The following is a 27421-nucleotide window of genomic DNA, read 5'->3' on the forward strand; positions in this document are numbered from 1 at the left end:
TAAATTCCTGAGAGTTTATTGTAAAATATATCACAGCTCAGCTAGCAACATCACATTTAATATTGACACATGGTATATATTCAAATTTAATAAAATTAGGTGGCAAAGCAAACATAATCCTGTTACCTTCAAATCAAACTGAGATTGTATTGTTCTGTTTATTAGATCTTATTGAAACTGCATCACTTTTATACTACATACAGGTATATATATTTCCTATTTACATAAACATATCATATAAAAGTTTGCAAACCTAAAAAAAAATGTATTAGATTGATGGTTAAGCTATGTAAGATAATATTGATAAAGATATACAAAGTGAAAATGCACAAATTCACTTTGTTAGACATTTAACATGTATGATTACATTAATATCTTTACTTTTGCTATGTTTTAGATTAAGAGATTCTTAGCCTTAATTATATTTTGATCAAAATCAGAATGGGTAGAGAATATATTAGTTTAAATGATACAGGACCGTGTTTGTTAAACCAATAAAGGGCAAATGAAGGACAGGATTACACATTTTATAGTGTAGCAATTAGTTAACTAAACAGTACATTATATACAGAGAGAGAGAAAAAAAGACATTTTTGATCTCATCAGTTTTGAAACAAACTTTGGGTTATCTCCCATTGAACAAATTTTTGCCAATTTTGTCGCATTTTATGGTACTATATATATATATATCATGTGGAATGTTAAATCAAGTATATGAATATAAAAGAAAAAAACAAAATCATAGGATATTACACATTGTGTGAAGGGGGGATAATTTGGTTACAGAATCTTTTGTTTCATATGTTTATGTTTTGGTTAATATGATTTTTGTTAATTCAGTCAATCTTGCCTTCATTTTCACAGCAAAGAATGTTAAATCCTTTTCCATATTACAACACAACAAATTCATACACAATAACAATTTTACATGTAACTGGACAGTTCATTTCAAATTTGATCCAGTCCTGATTAAATAATTTGAAGTAAAATTATAATCATTAAGTTGAAATATCCCACATAAGTCTTGCTCAAATGACAATTGTCTGAGATGAATTATTGTAGTAGTTTTTAAATTTAAGAAGTTTTGACCACTGGCCTTTTTCAGTTTCTCTTTGTTATCTTTATTACCTAAATGGTATATGGAACAGAACAGTCAATTTTCAAGGTGCATTTAAATAGTTATAAATTGTCAGTTTCTAATAAGATTATACGAAGTATTTACTGTAAAAAAATGAAACAATAAATACTTAAGCTTTGGTTTAACATATGCATGTGTTCATCTTTGGTTATTAGTTATATTATGCACAAAAACAGTTATAAACCATTAATACAAAAAACTGAAAACTGAAAACTAAATATACAAACATAAAAAAAAGTGTTGTACAGTAATTCATTTATCTTTAGGACCTACTGTTACCTAAACTGTACTTTTATTATTCCAAATATAAAAGACTAAGGTTGCCAACAGTAGCTGCCAATATAAAAACATATGGTAAACAGGTATATATTTATTAACTTCAAATACCATTATCATGTTTTACTTTGTTTTTACATAGTGATAGATATAAAATAACTATATATTGTCTCAAATTATGAAACTAATTTGTACAACACTTAGGAATAGGTAGAAGTTATGCTTTGCTGAAAATTTCTATCATGTTTTGAGCAATGAACACAAAAAAAAATTATATATTTTGAGACATTGTTGGGTTGTTCAATTATTATGCAACACTTAAAACTGTTCTAAATGAAATATTTTGAACCATTAGAATTATGAATTAGAAGCAGATTGCATAAAAATTCTAAAAATCTATATTTTTCCACTGCACTAAAAACATTATCACTGTCACAAACAAGGCACTATACAATTAGTGACTGCATAAAGCATACATTTATACGCTCAATGAATGTTGACTGCACAATAAGCACAGTTGCAGTATAATAAGTCATTCTATTGTTAAACAGCATAAATATTTCCTACATAATTTTCTGTAAAACTCATTCTAAAGCATAAGATTGAGTCCATTCTACTGCAGTTTTCTCAAATTGTTCTTTATTATCTAGAAATTCTTTCGCTACTTCTGGTGCAGCAGGATTATCTGCATTTGGGAACAAAAGTAAAGACTGTATGGCTTGTAAAACTGAAAGAACAAAAGTAAAGACTGTATGGCTTGTAAAACTGAAAAAAACAAAAGTAAAGACTATGGCTTGTAAAACTGAAAAAACAAAAGTAAAGACTATGGCTTGTAAAACTGAAAAAACAAAAGTAAAGACTGTATGGCTTGTAAAACTGAAAAAAACAAAATTAAAGACTGTATGGCTTGTAAAACTGAAAAAACAAAAGTAAAGACTGTATGGCTTGTAAAACTGAAAAAACAAAAGTAAAGACTGTATGGCTTGTAAAACTGAAAAAAACAAAAGTAAAGACTGTATGGCTTGTAAAACTGAAAAAACAAAAGTAAAGACTGTATGGCTTGTAAAACTGAAAAAACAAAAGTAAAGACTGTATGGCTTGTAAAACTGAAAAAACAAACGTAAAGACTGTATGGCTTGTAAAACTGAAAAAACAAAAGTAAAGACTGTATGGCTTGTAAAACTGAAATCAAAAGTAAAGACTGTATGGCTTGTAAAACTGAAAAAACAAAAGTAAAGACTGTATGGCTTGTAAAACTGAAAAAACAAAAGTAAAGACTGTATGGCTTGTAAAACTGAAAAAAACAAAAGTAAAGACTGTATGGCTTGTAAAACTGAAAAAAACAAAAGTAAAGACTGTATGGCTTGTAAAACATGTTGGGAATATTAAATGCTGCAGCAACCCAATGATATAACAAAAAACTTTAAACTATTATCCTTGGCTACACACAACTGGTGCATATAGCTGTCCTAAAGGAAGCATATATAGAAATTATTTTGCCAGCTGTTATCCTTTATAAACATATGCAAAAATAACATAACTTTTGACCCAGAGAGAGATAATCTGACTACCGGGAGGGTTTTTGCACATTGTTTCTTAAGGGGGCTCGCGGGTATAAATCCATTTTTTTTCTAATATAGGATTTTGCTGTATTTTTTTTATAAATGAACTTTATCATATACTTAATAGAAAAATGAAATAAAAAAATGGGGTCTCCATTCATTTAAGCTCACTATCTTCCTCTGAAAGAAGCATACATTTTTGTTAATGTCCTTTTTTCCTGATGAACTAATAGGAGAAATAGAGGTCATATCAAATTTTTTTTTTTTTTAAAGAAATCGCTTAAATATTACAATTATTTAGCTTATGTACAGCTTATTTGAAAACAATAATAAAAAATATCGGTCACTGATGAGTTAAAAAAGATTTTTCAATTTTAATGCCAAAAATGGACAGGGAGATAATTTGGAGTTTTTTCAATGATGTAAACATTTTAAAAGTCATCTGGGGCCAAACCAAATCAATTTTTTTGGTTGATTTTTGTACCATCTCATACAGAAATAACTAATAGTGTAATAAATAAAATTTGTAATGAAAAAACAAATGTTTAATTTTTTGCTGAAATTTTTGTACCCGCGAGCCTCCTTAAGTTAATAGGTCTTTGAGTTGGATTAGGTTTTTTTTTAAATCAGTTTATTTTTGGAGTATCAAAATCTCTTGGGATTTTTTTTTTTGAATTCATGAAACGGTTAAATGATTTGATGAAGTTTGAGAATTTTTAGAATTTAAAATTTGGATGTGTTACCCAGCTAATGTATGTTATATCCTTTAATCAGAATACAATTGTTTAACTTGCAAATAGGCAAAATAGTAAATTCTTTATCTTTGTAAACTGTCTTCATTAGTAAGGATTGGATCAACAAACTGTTTTAAATCTGTGATGCTGGTAAAGTATGACTTTTTTTGTGGGTCTGGAGGTGTATAAATTCTCAGTATTAACACATCTTTATATATAGACTTACTATATCCAATAGAAAATGATGGTTTCCACTCCGTCAGGAAGTCTGCACATATTTTACCATCTTCTGTAACATTAGGATGATAAATTTTAGTCTGGAATAATATCTACCAAAGATAAAAATTACATTAATTTTGTATAAAACTGTCTCTCAAAAAAAAATTATTCAATTTTGTTCTTAGCAGATGATTTTTAGCTTCTTTTTTAGGTGGAATATCAAATAATATCATTACAAACATTGATTTCTCTGCACCAGTGCAAACTTTTGATTGCAAAGGAGAAGATTTTTTTTGTTTTGTTACATAACATGCTGGATTGTAGGTTTAGGTCTGAAAATGCACAAAATCATCATTTTTACATTTAAAATTTACTGACTTTAGAGCCTCTATTGTACTTTGTTGAAGAGATTTACTTTACTTTGCCTTTAGTCTGCATCATAATCATATAATGCAAAAATTAACCTTGCCCTTTGAAAGCCACATACAATTATGAGCTTGCTTTTACTGTTTACTTTTCATTTAAAAAATACCTTTCTGTTGCAAATAGGGCACACACAATCTCTCTCAACATTATACTAGATACATGATACAAATAGGGCACACACAATCTCTCAACATTATACTAGATACATGATACAAATAGGGCACACACAATCTCTCAACATTATACTAGATACATGATACAAATAGGGCACACACAATCTCTCAACATTATACTAGATACATGATACAAATAGGGCACACACAATCTCTCAACATTATACTAGATACATGATACAAATAGGGCACACACAATCTCTCAACATTATACTAGATACATGATACAAATAGGGCACACACAATCTCTCAACATTATACTAGATACATGATACAAATAGGGCACACACAATCTCTCAACATTATACTAGATACATGATACAAATAGGGCACACACAATCTCTCAACATTATACTAGATACATGATACAAATAGGGCACACACAATCTCTCTCAACATTATACTAGATACATGATACAAATAGGGCACACACAATCTCTCAACATTATACTAGATACATGATACAAATAAGGCACACACAATCTCTCTCAACATTATACTAGATACATGATACAAATAGGGCACACACAATCTCTCAACATTATACTAGATACATGATACAAATAGGGCACACACAATCTCTCAACATTATACTAGATACAGGATACAAATAGGGCACACACAATCTCTCAACATTGTACTAGATACAGGATACAAATAGGGCACACACAATCTCTCAACATTGTACTAGATACAGGATACAAATAGGGCACACACAATCTCTCAACATTGTACTAGATACAGGATACAAATAGGGCACACACAATCTCTCAACATTATACTAGATACATGATACAAATAGGGCACACACAATCTCTCAACATTATACTAGATACATGATACAAATAGGGCACACACAATCTCTCAACATTATACTAGATACAGGATACAAATAGGGCACACACAATCTCTCAACATTGTACTAGATACAGGATACAAATAGGGCACACACAATCTCTTAACATTGTACTAGATACATGATACAAATAGGGCACACACAATCTCTCAACATTATACTAGATACATGATACAAATAGGGCACACACAATCTCTCAACATTATACTAGATACATGATACAAATAGGGCACACACAATCTCTCAACATTATACTAGATACATGATACAAATAGGGCACACACAATCTCTCAACATTATACTAGATACATGATACAAATAGGGCACACACAATCTCTCTCAACATTATACTAGATACATGATACAAATAGGGCACACACAATCTCTCAACATTGTACTAGATACATGATACAAATAGGGCACACACAATCTCTCAACATTATACTAGATACATGATACAAATAGGGCACACACAATCTCTCTCAACATTATACTAGATACATGATACAAATAGGGCACACACAATCTCTCTCAACATTATACTAGATACATGATACAAATAGGGCACACACAATCTCTCAACATTATACTAGATACAGGATACAAATAGGGCACACACAATCTCTCTCAACATTATACTAGATACAGGATACAAATAGGGCACACACAATCTCTCTCAACATTATACTAGATACAGGATACAAATAGGGCACACACAATCTCTCTCAACATTATACTAGATACATGATACAAATAGGGCACACACAATCTCTCTCAACATTATACTAGATACATGATACAAATAGGGCACACACAATCTCTCTCAACATTATACTAGATACATGATACAAATAGGGCACACACAATCTCTCAACATTATACTAGATACATGATACAAATAGGGCACACACAATCTCTCAACATTATACTAAGATACATGATACAAATAGGGCACACACAATCTCTCAACATTATACTAGATACATGATACAAATAGGGCACACACAATCTCTCAACATTGTACTAGATACATGATACAAATAGGGCACACACAATCTCTCAACATTATACTAGATACATGATACAAATAGGGCACACACAATCTCTCAACATTATACTAGATACATGATACAAATAGGGCACACACAATCTCTCTCAACATTATACTAGATACATGATACAAATAGGGCACACACAATCTCTCAACATTATACTAGATACATGATACAAATAGGGCACACACAATCTCTCAACATTATACTAGATACATGATACAAATAGGGCACACACAATCTCTCTCAACATTATACTAGATACATGATACAAATAGGGCACACACAATCTCTCAACATTATACTAGATACATGATACAAATAGGGCACACACAATCTCTCAACATTATACTAGATACATGATACAAATAGGGCACACACAATCTCTCAACATTATACTAGATACATGATACAAATAGGGCACACACAATCTCTCAACATTATACTAGATACATGATACAAATAGGGCACACACAATCTCTCAACATTATACTAGATACATGATACAAATAGGGCACACACAATCTCTCAACATTATACTAGATACATGATACAAATAGGGCACACACAATCTCTCAACATTATACTAGATACATGATACAAATAGGGCACACACAATCTCTCTCAACATTATACTAGATACATGATACAAATAGGGCACACACAATCTCTCAACATTATACTAGATACATGATACAAATAGGGCACACACAATCTCTCAACATTATACTAGATACATGATACAAATAGGACACACACAATCTCTCTCAACATTATACTAGATACATGATACAAATAGGGCACACACAATCTCTCTCAACATTATACTAGATACATGATACAAATAGGACACACACAATCTCTCAACATTATACTAGATACAGGATACAAATAGGGCACACACAATCTCTCTCAACATTATACTAGATACATGATACAAATAGGGCACACACAATCTCTCTCAACATTATACTAGATACATGATACAAATAGGGCACACACAATCTCTCTCAACATTATACTAGATACATGATACAAATAGGGCACACACAATCTCTCAACATTATACTAGATACATGATACAAATAGGGCACACACAATCTCTCTCAACATTATACTAGATACATGATACAAATAGGGCACACACAATCTCTCAACATTATACTAGATACATGATACAAATAGGGCACACACAATCTCTCAACATTATACTAGATACATGATACAAATAGGGCACACACAATCTCTCTCAACATTATACTAGATACATGATACAAATAGGGCACACACAATCTCTCTCAACATTATACTAGATACATGATACAAATAGGACACACACAATCTCTCTCAACATTATACTAGATACATGATACAAATAGGACACACACAATCTCTCAACATTATACTAGATACAGGATACAAATAGGGCACACACAATCTCTCTCAACATTATACTAGATACATGATACAAATAGGGCACACACAATCTCTCAACATTATACTAGATACATGATACAAATAGGGCACACACAATCTCTCTCAACATTATACTAGATACATGATACAAATAGGGCACACACAATCTCTCAACATTATACTAGATACATGATACAAATAGGGCACACACAATCTCTCAACATTATACTAGATACATGATACAAATAGGGCACACACAATCTCTCTCAACATTATACTAGATACATGATACAAATAGGGCACACACAATCTCTCAACATTATACTAGATACATGATACAAATAGGGCACACACAATCTCTCAACATTATACTAGATACATGATACAAATAGGGCACACACAATCTCTCTCAACATTATACTAGATACATGATACAAATAGGGCACACACAATCTCTCAACATTATACTAGATACATGATACAAATAGGGCACACACAATCTCTCAACATTATACTAGATACATGATACAAATAGGGCACACACAATCTCTCAACATTATACTAGATACATGATACAAATAGGGCACACACAATCTCTCAACATTATACTAGATACATGATACAAATAGGGCACACACAATCTCTCAACATTATACTAGATACATGATACAAATAGGGCACACACAATCTCTCAACATTATACTAGATACATGATACAAATAGGGCACACACAATCTCTCTCAACATTATACTAGATACATGATACAAATAGGGCACACACAATCTCTCAACATTATACTAGATACATGATACAAATAGGGCACACACAATCTCTCAACATTATACTAGATACATGATACAAATAGGGCACACACAATCTCTCTCAACATTATACTAGATACATGATACAAATAGGGCACACACAATCTCTCTCAACATTATACTAGATACATGATACAAATAGGACACACACAATCTCTCTCAACATTATACTAGATACATGATACAAATAGGACACACACAATCTCTCAACATTATACTAGATACAGGATACAAATAGGGCACACACAATCTCTCTCAACATTATACTAGATACATGATACAAATAGGGCACACACAATCTCTCAACATTATACTAGATACATGATACAAATAGGGCACACACAATATCTCTCAACATTATACTAGATACATGATACAAATAGGGCACACACAATCTCTCAACATTATACTAGATACATGATACAAATAGGGCACACACAATCTCTCAACATTATACTAGATACATGATACAAATAGGGCACACACAATCTCTCAACATTATACTAGATACATGATACAAATAGGGCACACACAATCTCTCTCAACATTATACTAGATACATGATACAAATAGGGCACACACAATCTCTCAACATTATACTAGATACATGATACAAATAGGGCACACACAATCTCTCTCAACATTATACTAGATACATGATACAAATAGGGCACACACAATCTCTCAACATTATACTAGATACATGATACAAATAGGGCACACACAATCTCTCTCAACATTATACTAGATACATGATACAAATAGGGCACACACAATCTCTCTCAACATTATACTAGATACATGATACAAATAGGGCACACACAATCTCTCAACATTATACTAGATACATGATACAAATAGGGCACACACAATCTCTCTCAACATTATACTAGATACATGATACAAATAGGGCACACACAATCTCTCAACATTGTACTAGATACATGATACAAATAGGGCACACACAATCTCTCAACATTATACTAGATACAGGATACAAATAGGGCACACACAATCTCTCAACATTATACTAGATACAGGATACAAATAGGGCACACACAATCTCTCAACATTGTACTAGATACATGATACAAATAGGGCACACACAATCTCTCAACATTATACTAGATACATGATACAAATAGGGCACACACAATCTCTCAACATTATACTAGATACAGGATACAAATAGGGCACACACAATCTCTCTCAACATTATACTAGATACATGATACAAATAGGGCACACACAATCTCTCTCAACATTATACTAGATACATGATACAAATAGGGCACACACAATCTCTCAACATTATACTAGATACAGGATACAAATAGGGCACACACAATCTCTCAACATTATACTAGATACAGGATACAAATAGGGCACACACAATCTCTCTCAACATTATACTAGATACATGATACAAATAGGGCACACACAATCTCTCAACATTATACTAGATACAGGATACAAATAGGGCACACACAATCTCTCAACATTATACTAGATACATGATACAAATAGGGCACACACAATCTCTCAACATTATACTAGATACATGATACAAATAGGGCACACACAATCTCTCTCAACATTATACTAGATACATGATACAAATAGGGCACACACAATCTCTCTCAACATTATACTAGATACATGATACAAATAGGGCACACACAATCTCTCAACATTATACTAGATACATGATACAAATAGGGCACACACAATCTCTCTCAACATTATACTAGATACATGATACAAATAGGGCACACACAATCTCTCTCAACATTATACTAGATACAGGATACAAATAGGGCACACACAATCTCTCAACATTATACTAGATACAGGATACAAATAGGGCACACACAATCTCTCAACATTGTACTAGATACATGATACAAAAGGGGATAGAAGATTTTCAAAAAAACTAAAGAAGAATTTAACCAAATATTGACATTTTTATGTATTTTTTTTCCTTATCTAAATCTTTATGTAGAAAGTAATAGGGAAATTAAGAGTAACCCTTCTATTTGAATAACAAAATCAATTCTTCAATAACATCTTCTTGTCAAAATTTGTATATACTATTTACATAATTTTGTCACAATAACACTGCACGGTTTATAATCTTACCTTTGGTGGCTTAAAGGGGAAGTCTGTGGTAAAATCTAATCTCAAGAAAAATCTACCACTACTGTAGGGTGAGTCTGCCTAAAATAGAGCATCAAGTCAATTAAAATATACCACTACTATAGGGTGAGTCTGCCTAAAATAAAGCATCAAGTCAATTAAAATCTACCTCTACTATAGGGTGAATCTACCTAAAATAGAGCATTAAGGAGGCTTGCAGGTACAAAAATTTCGGCAAAAAAATTAAACATTTTTTTTTGTTCATTACAAATTTTATTTTTTTTACACTATTAGTTATTACTTTATGATATGGTACAAAAATCAATAAAAACAAATTGGTTCAGTTTGGCCCAGATGACTTTTAAAATGTTGTTATCATTGAAAAAGCTCCAAATTATCTCCCTTTGGTGAAAAAAATGCCTTTTTTTGGCATTAAAATTGAGATATCTTCTTTAACTCATCAATGACCTATATTTTTTATTTTTATTTTCAAATAAGCTTTACATTAACTAAATAATAGTAAAATTTTAGCGATTTCTGTTATTTAGTTCTTTTTTTATTTCAATTTTACCTTTATTGATTTAGACCCGCGAGCCCCTTAAGTCAATTTCAATTAAAATCTACCACTACTATAGGGTGAATCTGTCTAAAATAGAGCATCAAGTCAATTAAAATCTACCACTACTATAGGGTGAATCTGCCTAAAATAAAGCATCAAGTCAATTAAAATCTACCATTACTATAGGGTGAATCTGCCTAAAACAGAATAGAGCATAAAAAAATCTATCACTACTATATGGTGAGTCTGCCTAAAATAGAGCATAAACAAATCTTCCACAACTATATGGCGAGTTTTCTAAAATAGAGCATTAAAAAATCAACCACTACCATATGGTGAGTCTGCCTAAAATAGAGCAGAAAACAAGCTACCACTACTATATGGTGAATCTGCCTAAAATAGAGCATGAAGTCAATTAAAATCTAACACTACTATAGGGTGAGTCTGCCTAAAATAGAGCATAAAAATCAACCACTATATATAGCTACTATATAATGAGTCTGCCTAAAATAGAGTTTAAAAAATCTACCACTACTATATGGTGAATCTGCCTAAAATAGAGCATCAAGTCAATTAAAATCTACCACTACTATAGGGTGAGTCTGTCTAAAATATAGTATAAAAATTAACCACTATATATAGGTACTATATGTCGAGTTTGCCTAAAATACAGCATAAAAAAATCTACCACTACTATATGGTGAATCTGCCTAAAATAGAGCATCAGGTCAATTAAAATCTACCACTACTATATGGTGAATCTGCCTAAAATAGAGCATCAAGTCAATTAAAATTTACCACTACTAAATGGTGAGTCTGCATAAAATAAAGCATCAAGTCAATTAAAATCTACCACTACTATAGGGTGAGTCTGCCTAAAATAAAGCATCAAGTCAATTAAAATCTACCACTTCTATATGGTGAGTCTGCATAAAATAAAGCATCAAGTCAATTAAAATCTACCACTACTATAGGGTGAGTCTGCATAAAATAAAGCATCAAGTCAATTAAAATCTACCATTACTATATGATGAATCTGCCAAAAATAGAGCATCAATTTCAATTAAAATCTACCACTACTATAGGGTGAATCTGTCTAAAATAGAGCATCAAGTCAATTAAAATCTACCACTACTATAGGGTGAATCTGCCTAGAATAAAGCATCAAGTCAATTAAAATCTACCATTACTATAGGGTGAATCTGCCTAAAACAGAATAGAGCATAAAAAAATCTATCACTACTATATGGTGAGTCTGCCTAAAATAGAGCATAAACAAATCTTCCACAACTATATGGCGAGTTTCCTAAAATAGAGCATAAAAAAATCAACCACTACCATATGGTGAGTCTGCCTAAAATAGAGCATAAAACAAGCTACCACTACTATATGGTGAATCTGCCTAAAATAGAGCATTAAGTCAATTAAAATCTAACACTACTATAGGGTGAGTCTGCCTAAAATAGAGCATAAAAAAATCTACCTATATGGTGTGTCTGCTTAAAGTCATATTAAACGAGTGATCAGTGAAAAATAATGTTATTCCAATTCTTGAACCAATGCATACAAACATCACGAACTTAGTCTTCTGTGCACCCTTTTTTCATTTTTTTCGCATAAATTTCTTATAATCGTCAATTTTTTTCCAATCGGTCAGTGTTGTTCAATGTTGTATATGTATATATGGCAGATAATTAAAGTTCGTGTTTTGAAGCCGAAGTTTAACGATTGTCACCTGTTTGTCAACTATCAACAAAAAAGCATGGATATTGAGCTCGTGTTTAACATGTACAATCAGATAATAGTTTATTTTAAGCACATCCATATTGCGATCACGGATTTTTACAAGATGGGTTACATTGAGGTCAATTTGCATACGGAAAATATGTCGAGGAAGGAAGTAATTAAAATAAAGTAAACTTTTTTAAATATGAACAAATTAATTAATGTTCTTCAGAAAAAAGTATATGTACATAAGTTTTATAATGAAAACTATCCATTGAGTTATAAAAAAAATATGCATTATCATTTTTAATTTGAGGTTTCTTCTGACTTTAAAATAGAGCCAAGTGTAAACAATAGCAAAATATAGGATTAGGACAAATATGTTATTTTATACAATGCACAAATATTTTATACATATATTTATGACAGTATCATGGTAATGTCAGGCATTCATAAAACCTGAACTAAAGCAAAATACTTGGTTGGATATTTAACATGTTACAAGCTAACAAAATATCAATACATAGTAACCCATGTCACCCTACAATGTCAGTTTTCTTACTCAATGTCTTTTAGTCTTTGTTCTTACTCCTAAATACCCAATGTTTAGCTGAGAATAAAATATGAAGGCAGTTTGGCTGCTGCCAAAATCATGTATACTTGCCCCATTGTAGAGCAGGCTATGCTATCCTTCCATAACATCTGAGATCACCCCTGGTTTTAGATGGGATTCATGTTGCTCAGTCTTTAGCTCTCTATGTTGTGGTTTTTTTTTACTTTTGTTAGTCTTTTGATCCATTTTTGCAATGGCTTTGTCACTGTTTATTTTCAACTCAGCTAATGAGTTTTAAATATCCCTTTTGAATTTTTTTTTTATCTCTACTAACAAGAAATTTTACCATTTAAATATTGTTCCTTTATGATTTGCTGTTATGTTTGATTATTGTTTGCAGGGAATTATAAATTATTCACCTACATCATGAACTTGCATATATAAAGAATCGAAATATTAATGTCAATATAGGTATCATTTGTGAATAAACTGAATGGTATGTGTTACAGGCAACAATTAAAGTTGTTTTTTTTTTCTTTTTACCTATGGTGATGTAAGTTCTATTATTAATGAAAAGGCAAAAAAGTAAAAAAAACACCACGGAAGCAATTTATTCTGAATACAAAAATATATATACTATTTAACTATACTCACAGGTCCTAATAATGAGGCTTGCCAGTGTAATACTGAAAAGTAAAAAAAAAATGTTTCAATTATGAAGTTGACTCTACATAAATAAATAAATGTATTTTTGCATTTTGTTTCGTCTGTCCCAAGTCAGGATCTGCTGGTCTTTGTTAGTCTTGCATGTTTTTTAATTTTAGTTCATTTTTGTGTTTTGGAGTTTAGAGTGACATCCATTTTCACTGAACTAGTACACAATTTTATTTCAAGGCCAGCTGAGGACCACCTCCAGGTCCTGGATTTTTCTCTGCATTGAAGACCCATTGGTGAACTTCTGCTGTTGTCTGCTCTCTGGTCAGGTTGTTGTCTCTTTGACATATTCCCTATTTCCATTCTCAATTTTATGTCCTCATTTCTAACCTACAACCTCATCCTATATTATTCTGTTTTTTATACATTAAATTGACGACAGGAATAACCAACAATATTGGAGAGCAAAACATACCAAACCAATTACCAATTCCTCTGATTAAAAAGATGTATAAACTAGATGGAATTTGCTGCCATAATTGCTGAAATTGTTGAAACAAATAACAAAATTCATATGTCCCAATAGTCTGACTTGGTACAGGCACTAAATGTGGTTGGATTAGACCAGTTTTGCAACTGCACAAACCTCTTCCTGCAACCAACTGTATCCAACTTTTAGTCTTAATTACTCAGCCCCTTAAATTTTCCAACATTATAGGCCTCTGGGAATTCATTTTTTTCTCCTTTTTTTTGTCATGTTTGTATTGTATTTTTTTTAAATCCTTTTATTAAACAAATCATATTACAACAGTGCATATCAATGGATTGGCTTAGACTTGTTTACAGCAAAACTTACAGTCATCCTCTAAAGGGCCTGCTGTAAATCCAAACTCTTCTGGAATTTCCTGCCATAATTGCTGAAATTGCTGAAACAAATAAGGGATAAGTGAAAAAACTATGTGAATTAAGTTTTTTATCCTACATTGAACTTTTGATGTCGTCCCTTACAAATAGAAACAAATTAAATTAGACACTCATTTCAAAGTAAACCAGATGCTCCGCAGGGCTCAGCTTTATACAACTGCAGAGGTTGAACCCTGAACGGTTGGGGCAAGTATGAACACAACATTCAAGCTGGATACAGCCCTGAATTTGGATTGTGATTAAATAGTTGACACAGCATAGGTTTCTGACACAGAATGAATGGGTTCTCATGAACTTAAATTTTTTTTTTGCTTTTGAGCAATTCACTATGCTGTTGACTAATAATCCCCTAAAAGAAAAAATATTAAAAGAAATTTTCTTTTTAAATTCTGAAATCTGAAATGAGAAAAAACTAGATGTGTTAAAGTGACACAAATGGCCCCATCTCAAAATGTTGAAAAATTTGCAATTTCAATAACACATGTGAACACAAACATGATGGTAGTCTCACATGTCAAAATCAGCTCAAAATCTGGAGGCATATAGAACCAGATGCTCCGCAGGGTGCAGCTTTATACGAACGCAGAGGTTGAACCCTGAACGGTTGGGACAAGTATGGACACAACATTAAAGCTGGATTCAGCTCTAAATTTGGATTGTGATTAAATAGTTGACACAGTATAGGTTTCTGACACAGAATGAATGTGGTCTAATGAACTTAAAATATTTTTTTTGCCTTTGAGCAATTCACTATGCTGTTGAATATTAATCCTCTCAAAAAAACGTTTGAAGAAATTTTCTTTTTATTTATGAAATCTGAAATGAGAAAAATTTACCCCCCCTTCCCCCCCCATTTTTTTTTCACATCCCCTTTCCCTTTTTCCAAAACTGATCTCAATTCAAATTTCTAATGGAGTTTGCAACAATAACTATTCATTTAAATACATCATAAAATATTAAAATGTAAAATAAAGTGTTTGTTATCACTGAATGGTAAAGATTGTTTTAATTTATCAGTTGGTAGTAAAAGTGAATATACATTGTATATTGTATAAAACAATGATTTAAGTTGATTTAACTACTATTCTGGACAAAGAAAGATAACTCCAATTGAAAATTTCTTGCTATTACACAATATTGTGCAATTAGATATTTCTTGCTATTGCACAATACTGTGCAATTGAAAATATTTGCTATTGCACAATACTGTGCAATTGAAGATTTCTTGCTATTGCACAATACTGTGCAATTGAAAATTTTTTGCTTTTGCACATTACTGTGAAATTGAAGATTTCTTGCTATTGTTGAATACTGTGCCACTGAAAATTTCTTGCTATTGCACAATAATATAATAATTTTGGATCCTGATTTGAACAAACTTGAAAACTGGGCCCATAATCAAAAATCTAAGTACATGTTTAGATTCAGCATATCAAAAAAGCCCAAGAATTCAATTTTTGTTAAAATCAAACTTAGTTTAATTTTGGACCCTTTGGACTTTAATGTAGACCAATTCGAAAACGGGACCAAAAATTAAGAATCTACATACACAGTTAGATTTGGCATATCAAAGAATCCCAATTATTCAATTTTTGATGAAATCAAACAAAGTTTAATTTTGGACCCCAATTTGGACCAAATTGAAAACTGGGCCAATAATCAAAAATCTAAGTACATTTTTAGATTCAGCATATCAAAGAACCCCAAAGATTCATTTTTTGTTAAAATCAAACTAAGTTTAATTTTGGACCCTTTGGACCTTAATGTAGACCAATTTGAAAACGGGACCAAAAATTAATAATCTACATACACAGTTAGATTCGGCATATCAAAGAACCCCAATTATTCAATTTTTGATGAAATCAAACAAAGTTCAATTTAGGACCCTTTGGGCCCCTTATTCCTAAACTGTTGGGACCAAAATTCCCAAAATCAAACCTAATCTTCCTTTTATGGTCATAAACCTTGTGTTTAAATTTCATAGATTTCTATTTACTTATACTAAAGTTATGGTGCGAAAACCAAGAATAATGCTTATTTGGGCCCCTTTTTGGCCCCTAATTCCTAAACTGTTAGGACCTCAACTCCCAAAATCAATCCCAACCTTCCTTTTGTGGTCATAAACCTTGTGTCAAAATTTCATAGATTTCTATTTACTTAAACTTAAGTTATAGTGCGAAAACCAAGAAAATATTTATTTGGGCCCTTTTTGGCCCCTTATTCCTAAAATGTTGGGAGCAAAACTCCCAAAATCAATCCCAACCTTCCTTTGTGGTCATAAACCTTGTGTTAAAATTTCATAGATTTCTATTCACTTTTACCAAAGTTAGAGTGCGAAAAACTAAAAGTATTCGGACGATGACAACAACGACGACGACGCCAACGTGATACCAATATACAACCAAAAATTTTCAATTTTTGCGGTAGTATAAAAAGTCTGTATAACTGTGATTTTCAACAATTTTCAAAGTTATTAACCCTTAATTTCAGCAAAAATTAGCGTTGCAAAATAAAATTTATACTTGATCTTTAACTCATCATAGTTAGCTCACATACAAAGATTCAGCCCAAAAACTGAAAGCATTTAGAAAAAATTCTGTATAAATGCGATTTTTCAAAAATTTATCAAAGTCCAAAGCCCAAAATTACAGTAAAAATTAGACAAGTGAAACAAAACTTACACTTGATCTGTAACTCATGATGGGTAACTCACATACCAAAAATCAGCCCAATATCTGAAAGCGTTTAGAAAAAAAGTCTGTGTAACTGTGATTTTAAACAATTTATCAAAGTCCATAGCCCCGTAATTTCGGCAAAAATTAGCCAAGCAGAACAAAACTTAAACTTGATCTGAAACTCATCTTGGTCAACTCACATGCTAAACATTATCCCAATATCTGAAAGCGTTTAGAAAAAAAGTCTGTATAACTATACTTTTCAACAATTTATCAAAGTCCAAAGCCCGTAATTTCAGTAAAATTAGCGGAGCAGAACGAAACTTAAACTTGATCTGTAACTCATCATGGTTAACTGACATACCAAAAATCAGCCCAATATCTGAAGGCATTTAGAAAAAAAAACTCTGTATAATGGTTTGTTGCAGAATGACGGAATGGCGGAATTACAGATTTTGGAATTTCAGATTTACAGACAAGGGTAAAACTATATGGCACCGACAACTTTGATGCGGGGCCATAAAAATTGAACCCCCCCTCCCCCCCAATTTTTTTTTCACTTCCCCCTTTCCCTTATTCCAAAAATGATCTCAACAGCAACTTCTAAAAAAATAAATGGGGAATGTGTCCAAAAGGACACAGATAAAGCCCCTGCTAGCATATAACGTTATAAAGGGATATAACTCAAGAACTGTAAAAGTGAAGCTGCCAAAAATTGAACTCTAAACTGAGTTTAGAGTTAATAAGCATTATATACACATTAACATTTCATTAAATTTATTAGAGACAAACTTAAGTTAAGAGAACAGAAACTAAAAAATTCTTCAATTTTTCCACTTGTAAAGGGCATAACCCTAGAATGGTAATCAAAGTGCTTGTAATCACTGAATGGTAAAGATTGCTTTAATTTATCAGTTGGTAGTAAAGTGAATATTACATTGTATATTGTATATAGTATTGATTTAAGTTGATTCAACTACTATTCTGGACAAAGAAAGATAACTCCAGTTTTCAAAGAAGATTTCATAAAGCATTGGTTTTATGTGATTCAACAACCATTCTGGACAAAGAAAGATAACTCCAATTTATTGACTTGTAACTACAATAAAAATGTTTGTTTTTGGTCCCTTTTTGGCCCTTTATTCCTAGACTGTTTGCCTCCTAACCCTTAAAATATATCTCAACCTTCTACTTAAGTATTAAACATTGTTGTACAATTTCAGAACAATTGAAATACTTATACACAACTTATTGTCCTGACACTAGATAAATGCTTGTTTTGGCCCCTTTGGGCCACTAATTCCTAAACCTTAGGGACCATAACCCCCAAAATCAATCCCAAGCTTCCTTTCGTGGTTATAAACATTGTGTTAAAATTTTATTGATTTCTGTTTACTTATACCATGTATACTAAAGTAATAATCCGAAAACGATCTGTCTCCGGATGACGATGACGATGTGATACCAATATACGACCACAAAATTTTTTCCAATCGTATAAAAACTGCTTGCCTTAAGATGTTTATCTCTCAACAAACAGTTGTATAGTGAGATATGCCATATGAATCAACACTGGATGTTTACCTTGACTGCAATTATTGGTAAAATATCTGGGGGGAAAAATAACATAGAAAATCTAAATCTCTGTCTTTACATTCATTTTCAGAGTGTCCCTGACAGACACATGACATTATACAATTAAATTTAGATTTACTTATTTTGAGCATGTAAAAAGGGTCTCATTTAAAGCTTTGATTTGAAGTCCTACATGTATATATATGTGACCAGACTTTTCATGATAAGATTAGTGTTATCTTTAACTTTATTATGAGTAGTATACTATAAAGATAAAGAGAAGTTTAATCTAACTTCAGTCATCATGAACTTCATCAAATTAAAAACAGGTGACAAACATATATTTGACATTTTCATAGAGCTGTTTAGTATTATTATTATTTAAGAAAAATGTACATGTATTAGTCAACTGCTTATTTTCATTTGGTTTATAATTCCTACAGGCTTGTTTAAATGTACATTTGTAGTGGAGTATTTCACACAAACAACAAATTTTCTCAACAATATCAAGTGGCAGGTCTAGTAATTTTCAGCCTAAGAGGGAGCCTGCTCCAGTCACGCTTCAGTGATTCCCTATATAATCAACCAAATTTTCCCAACTAAATGGCCTCCTCTCTATCTGCCTCCCGTATCTTACAGCTGTCCTTTTGTAAGTAACAGCTCCTTTTGCACCCTGTAACTCGAGGACAGAGATTTTTCTTCACATAGTTTTAATGAAATTTATTTTCTGAGAACTGAGACTCGGGAAAACAAAAATTAACCAATCATTATGTGCAGTGACATGTTACCAGCCTTCAATGCTCTGCTTTATACAACTCTGAATTTCTATTGTGGTAAATCTGACACAGCATAGGATTCTGATACAGAATGAATGTGGTCTAATAACTTGTGGTTATCTGACACAGCATAGGATTCTGATACAGAATTAATGTGGTCTAATAACTTGCAGATAATCTGACACAGCATAGGATTCTGATACAGAATTCATGTGGTCTAATAACTTGTAGTTAATCTGACACAGCATAGGATTCTGATACAGAATTAATGTGGTCTAATAACTTGTAGTTAATCTGACACAGCATAGGATTATGATACAGAATGAATGTGGTCTAATAAATTGATTTATGTTTACAGTGGACATTTACCTAATAAACATGACTTAAGATTTTAAGACAAATTTAAGAATGTTTTTTCGCCTAATTTATGTACTTTCTATACAATATAATCTATTGTAACATAAAATCTAGGTCAGACCGTCAGAGTCACCTCCTTTTTATGGTAGGATTTAATGCTCCACTGAATTACATCCTTACACCAAGTTTTATGAGTAGATGTCATTTAGATTTATCATAGTACATGTACATGAAAGTAGAACTAAAATCAAAATTGAACGATGCTTTCAAAATTAACAAAGCCAAGCAGATTGAGTCAGTTTTAGTCAGTTCATTCTTAGAATAAACATGATAGAGTGGTTCTTTTACATGTATGTGACATCCACTTTTGTTAAAAATATTTAAACTTAAATAGTTTTACAGCATCACATCTACCATGTCTACATCTACATTTTTGTACATCTACACTGTACGACAATCCATCAGTACATTGGTGCCTATAGTATACACTGTATGTCAGCACATCGCAAACAGACACTTATTAATAAATAACAATTTTATGAGTGCAGTAATCATGGTAATCAAAATTAAATTTATGCAAACATAAAAAATAACTCATTATCATATATATACAATGTACAAGCAGGGTAGATATCTAAATATACTGACTTTGGATCATGTTTAATAGGCACCGTGTATATCATATAATGATTCCAAATGCAGCTATTTAAACCACCTTGAAGTCCATAAGGGAAATAAGAAAATACAATGGCAACATATGGTGATACCTGTACATTTATGTATAAAACAAGGAATTGTGATATGATTGTCAGTAAGACAACTATCCAAAAGCCTTGCATAAAGTGAATTTATGCAAACATAGGACACAGTAAAGCCTTCAAAATCCAGGCATTCTTTTTTTCGAATTTCGGTTGTTTCAAAATCGACAGCTAGTGTATATGCTTGGTTTTTCAATGTTGTTTTTTTTTTCTGAAAAAAATAGATTGGCGAATTTTTATACTGCGTCATAGTTTTATCACAGACTACATTGTTATTTATTATAGCCAATGTTGATACGTATGTTGTTCAACCAAAACAAAAGAAATCTCCTGAAAACCATGAACAATAAGAAATTACTTTCGCCCAGCTTTGTCAATTACATAATATCTTCCTTTCTCATCTATAAATACCTTATTTATGATTCTTAGAGCCATTAAATTGGTCTATTTTCACTATTTACACATTACTGTGACTTTTTCTGTTTTTCGAGTTCGGTTTTTCTCAATTTCGGGCTGGAGTTGTCTCCCTCTAGACACTTTTGGAACCTCTCTTACTTTTTCGGATTTTTTGTCCACTGGTCTATTTTCCCCAAGCAACATGGAAATTGTAAATCGTCTTATCACATCTACTTTGCCAAATTATTTTGCTAGTTTACCTATTCCCAAGTCAGTCTTTGGCTTTATACAGCTGTCTGGTAAAGTATTTTTTTGCTTATAACTTTTTTATTTAATGACATGAATACGGTTCCTTACTTGGAAGAAGAATATATGTGAATCATATATTTATCCTCTTTCTTCTTCTTCTTCCAAGTAAGGAACCGTATTCATGCTGAATGTGTTTGGTCCCGCGGGGTTGTATAACCCATTTACTGGAGATAATCCCTATCATGGAAAACTGTGAATCTTTATATTAAGAATTGTATTAAATCAAATGCAAATTTCTACATTCTAAAATACTTGTAGTTATTCTTAATTTTCATGTGATGGTAGTAAATTTGGGGTACCCCACATGCTGAATGACGGTCAGTGGCGTAGCTAGACTGAAGTCGAAGTTGAAGCCCAATCGGCAGGGGGTCCAGGGGCCGCTTAAGGCCCCCAGTGGGTCAAGGGCACAGCCCTGGTAGGGGGACCAGGGGGGCAAAGCCCACCTGAAGCTCCTGGATTTTAGCGTTTTTGAACCATAAATTTGAACTGAAAATATTATGAATATTAAGGTATAGTCAAACATGTCAAAAGCATTTTTGTTTAAATTTTGTGAAAAAAAAAGAAACTGTAAGAAAAAAAGGAGATTCCAGAGAGGTACAAAAGTTATATCTACTGAGTGCATACTAGTATGATAAAAATAACAACATCATGACATCAATTGTTTGGAGATTAAATCAAACAATGTGCTTGCTTTTTTATGCATGTTTGCTTAGCTATTATCATGATTATATTATGCATGTGTTTTATTTGTATGTGTAGTTTGTCTAATGTGGTGATAATTTGTAATAAATTTGTTTTAAATTCAAGTCGGTTAAGAGCTTTACAGAGCTCATATTTACCTTGTTGAATTGTACATATCATGCCCGACTATATATAAAATTTACTTACTTACTTACTTACTAATATATCCAGACAGTTATAGTGGTTAGGACAGCTTTGGCGTCTTTAGATAAGTTAAGCCACGTCATTCTGTATGTGATCCAAAATCATGCAGGATCATAGCATTCAATGTACTGAATGTCGGTTGTTTCTGTATATCATATTTGAAAAGTTTTTCTTTCATAATTTTGTACAAATCCCGGCAATTTTTTCTCGTTTGAATTGTTTTACATTTGGTATTTCGGGGCCTTTTGTACCTGACTTAGCTGAATTGGTTTTACTCATAGTCGAAGGCAGTAGTGGTACGGTGAAGTATAGTTCTTAATTTTTGTGTCATTTTATCTCTTGTTAAGAGTTGTCTCATTGGCATTCATTACCACATCTTAATTTTAAACCTACTGATGGGCAGCAGAAAACAACTTACGAAATCAACTAAATGGAAAAAGATTAAAACAAGTATTAAGCAAACAGTGTGTAAAAGCTGAGCAAGTTATGACACGTCATTTTGCATAATTCTAACTTTCCTGTCATGTTTTTCAGTGAATTAAATAAATAATGTGCACATGTCTTGTTTTATTTCAAAATACATAGAGTCATGAGTCATTCTCTCTCACCAGTGGCTTTAAACAAAAAAGCCAGCCTCCTGTCCTTTTTGGTTGCAAAGCAGTCAATAACTTTGTCAATATCAATGGGCGTCTCCTTGTACGCATGTAGTATACATGGCCCCGAAAGTCGATCTGTCGTCATTGTAGAACGCAGATATGTTTTTACACGACGCATTACACTAAAACTGCGTTCAGCGGTGGCAGTGGTCACTGGTATTGTCAAAAGTATGAGCAAACAAGTGTAAATGTTTGGATACAGGTCAACATTGCACAGATTCAAAATTTCCGCAAGTGTACCAGGGATTTGTCCCTCTGCTATAGACCATCTTGCTTTCCACCTTTCCACCTCGATGTTGAAGGTATCACGGTCTGATGGAAGGTCTTCAGTAAATGTATTAAAAAGGCGGTCAACAACTTGTAAAGAGCAATTCTCCAATTTTGACGGAATCAAATACTGTACTACAAACCGGTCTTCATTTTTTATTAACCTATCTCTTAGTTCTTGAAGAAGATGGTCAATGAACGGGATAAATAACGCTCGCTTCCAATAATCCTTCGGTCCGGCTGCTGGAACATTTACCCTATGCTGTTGTCTTGTTGCCCCTCGTGGCATCGACGGTACTACATCAACACTATCAGCAAGAGTTACAGCACTGTTGTACAATTGGTCCCAATCGTCGTCGGTCTCGCGTTTTCTTTGCAGCATTTCGACTACGACTTTGCTTTCCTCGACAGCCTGAATTAAGTCAAAGTCCTTAGTTTGCAAGATTGCAGACAGAGGAGCCAAAGGTTGTAAAATAGCCTGAGCGACAACAAGACCAACAATGAAATCAAATTTAGTTATTGAACAACGGTAACTTCTGGCTTTAGCATCCCCATCTTGCTCGAGATCCTCAAGAGAGTCACATACCACAGAGTATGCATGAAGAAAAGTGAACAAAGAATCTGACCTACTAGCCCACCTTGTCTCGCATAAGGTCTTCAACTTCTGTCGTCTACCCATTTCCTCCTTAACCACATTTGGGGCAGTACCCAAATTTTCTTTGAATGATGTCAAACGCTTCGCTGAATAATCAAAAGCGAACGCGATCGCCTGCACGGTGTCCATAAGATTTCGAACTAGTGGTTCCTTGCAAGCATGTACTATGGCCAAATTAAGATTGTGTGGTTTACAGTGCACATATGAAGCAAGCGGCACTCTTTCACATACTCTAGCCTGGATGAATCCCTGACATATTTGCAGCACCATTGTATCCTTGTGCTCTCATGTTTGCTATAATAATGCCATATTTCTCTAGTTGAGTGAGAAAAATATCAGATAACGCTTCTCCTGTAGTTTTCTTAATTACCTTCCACAAAACCTAAGAAATCTTCATGAATGAGTTTGTCCATTCTATCATAAAATCTAACACAAAGTGAAATTATTGTTTTGGTGCAGCAATCGGTTGCTTCGTCCGCTAGAAATGCAAAGTAGCGAGAACTATTGCATCGGGCAACAATGTCGGATTGTATTTGATCCGCACACAGCATAATAATTTCGTTCTGTATGTCGGGAGACGTATATTTGGTTCTTGGATCGCAAAATGCTAAATGGTTAGCCAAAATTTCGTTACCCTTTGCCTTGTCGTGAAGAATGGCAATGAAATTGCTGTCCTTTTCCGCATGGCCCCTGAGCGCTAAATTCTGTTTGCCGCATAACAGGATTACTTCAATGATACTTTTCAAGATATTTCGATTTTTTGTAACTACTTGGTTATAGCTTGTAGAAAGTGACTGCAAAATATCTTGTGATTTTCCACTTCTTATACAAATAAATTCCTCTGATGACATAACGTATTCGTGGTGCTTAGAGCCCTGTTGCAAGTGACGGCTGATAGATCGACCGACATTGATCCAATCTGTACACGGGGACTGAAAACGAATTTTTTCTCTTTAGTGTCGGATCTTTGTGAGCCAAAGAAAACACAGGGAGCGCAGTATAATGCGTCAAGGGATACAGAATATTTCAGCCAAGGATTATCTATCAACCATGACAACTGGCATGCACGGCCGTTCCTCCTACGTAATGTTCTGAAAAATGAAAAATGTCCCATCTCAATATTATGAACCACGGAACTGTTCAACGCGGAAAATCGCTGCTAACGTGACTATTCGACTAGTAGTAAACCCGGGGGTACATTTTGTACTACCCAAGCTGAACATTTTACATAAATGCAAAATGTTAAAAAGTTTTCAACTGTCAGATGGACAGTCAGACGTACGGTGTGGATGGTGTTAATCGTCATGCCACGGTCACTATACTCAATATTATATCAATTTTAATATTACATATATACCTGCAGGAGACAAAACATGTTTCGAACATAAACTGTTTTCACAGAGAATCAGATATGTCTTGCTTTTTTTGTAATTTCGATAATGCAAATGTTGAAATAAAAAATAACTTCTTAAACTGCATACCAAATATCTTTGACTTACCACTAGTAGTTCACCATAAACTAGACCTAATCACAAACTAATACATTGTTGACGCCACCGTCGCCCACGCCGGAAACAGCATACCTATGTCTCGCTTTTTGACTCTGTCAAGCGAGACAAAAAGGACTGACACCAAGTCTGAAGGACAGACTAAAATGGTGACAGATTGGAATCTTATAATAATTAAAAGAGCATTTCTAGGCAGTTCAGTTATTTGATCTAAATACAAAAACACAGGATTTGAATTTTTGGTTTGGGGATTTTTTTTCAATTTGTCGCAGCAGAGAGACAATGCTAATATAATATTTTACCTGGTTGGAAACTGGAATTTTGGATCTTCCCACTTAGTTGTGAGTAGCTTCAATATTACATCATCATCCTTTCTCAGGTCTTCTTTGGTAAGGGTACCAATATCAGTGTATGAAGGACCATATATATTTGGGGACGAAGTTACACTACACGCAAAGTCATTGTTACTGCTTGTTTGTATTTCTAGACTTTGGACTGAAGAATCATCTTTTGTCACTGTGTCAGTACTGTCAGATGTTATGGCATTTTTAAAGTTCTTAGTAGTAAAGAAATTGTCAATTCTACGTTGCATTTCAAAGCTGAACACCCCTGCAGACACAATATTCGTCTGCTATAAAAAGAGGGGAAATAAAGCGCTGGGGATAGTAACGAACGCCGGTTGTCTGAGAAGTGATATCGACACGTACCGTCGGAGGACATCAACAACCTTTTTTTAACCGCTCATCGCACATTTCTCTATATCTCTCTATCTCTCTTTCTCTCTCTCTTTTTTTTTTTTTTTTTTTTTTTTTTTTTGGCAAAACGATGTTGAAGCCTTGGCTTCCAAGCTTCCGCCTAGCTACACCACTGACGGTTATCATGGTGATATATTTGTTATAAGGATGTTAACGTTAAACATTTCTACTCATTTTGACGCCATCTGTAGCTAATAAATGAAATATGACAAATGATATTAAAAAAATTAGGCTCATATGACACTTACGGTAATTAAAAATGGACTTTTAAGGTAGCACTCCACAGTTAGGTGTGTAGTTTCACATTTTGGCCCCTGTGGATTTTTTAAATATGAGAGCTAGTGTACAATAAAATTCATTTTTGGATAGCTGAGTATTAAAATAGCCTTTGTATTGGGTTTATATGAACATCAAGATTATGTAATGTATGTAATATAGACTGTTTTCTGTATGACAGTCCGTATTTGCATGTCCCTACCATACATTGGTCCGGCAATTATTGTAAGGTAGCACTCCACAGTTAGAAAATAAAATTAAAAATGAGCCACAAAATGTTTTATCATCTCCTATTCCTGGATTTCCAATACATTAACCTAACTGTTTGTGTTGTACATGTGCATATGT

At 32.9% G+C, this 27421-nt stretch overlaps 2 protein-coding genes across 3 annotated transcripts in view; one reads left to right on the forward strand and one right to left on the reverse strand.

Moving 5' to 3' along the window:
• On the reverse strand, positions 1 to 21934 carry LOC143045823 (ubiquitin-conjugating enzyme E2 D2B-like). Its single transcript, XM_076218606.1, has 6 exons — positions 21778 to 21934; positions 15158 to 15227; positions 14302 to 14333; positions 10814 to 10891; positions 3937 to 4039; positions 1 to 2141 (listed from the first exon to the last, which is right to left on the reverse strand). Exons 1-6 carry the CDS (start codon positions 21799 to 21801, stop codon positions 1999 to 2001), a joined length of 450 nt encoding a protein of 149 aa, XP_076074721.1. The 5' UTR covers positions 21802 to 21934; the 3' UTR covers positions 1 to 1998.
• LOC143045824 (CDGSH iron-sulfur domain-containing protein 2 homolog B-like) overlaps positions 19729 to 27421 on the forward strand; it is an 18699-nt gene continuing 11006 nt past the window's right edge. The window contains exon 1 of one of the 2 annotated variants that reach the window (XM_076218608.1): positions 19729 to 19804. In XM_076218608.1, the coding sequence (XP_076074723.1) occupies positions 19780 to 19804 (25 nt within the window). In that variant the 5' untranslated portion in view covers positions 19729 to 19779. Of the gene's footprint in view, positions 19805 to 21906; positions 22062 to 27421 lie in introns of those variants that run through there. The other variant, XM_076218607.1, reaches the window with a different exon arrangement.

The sequence above is a fragment of the Mytilus galloprovincialis genome, chromosome 9 (assembly GCF_965363235.1).
Source record: "Mytilus galloprovincialis chromosome 9, xbMytGall1.hap1.1, whole genome shotgun sequence".
NCBI lineage: Eukaryota > Metazoa > Mollusca > Bivalvia > Mytilida > Mytilidae > Mytilus > Mytilus galloprovincialis.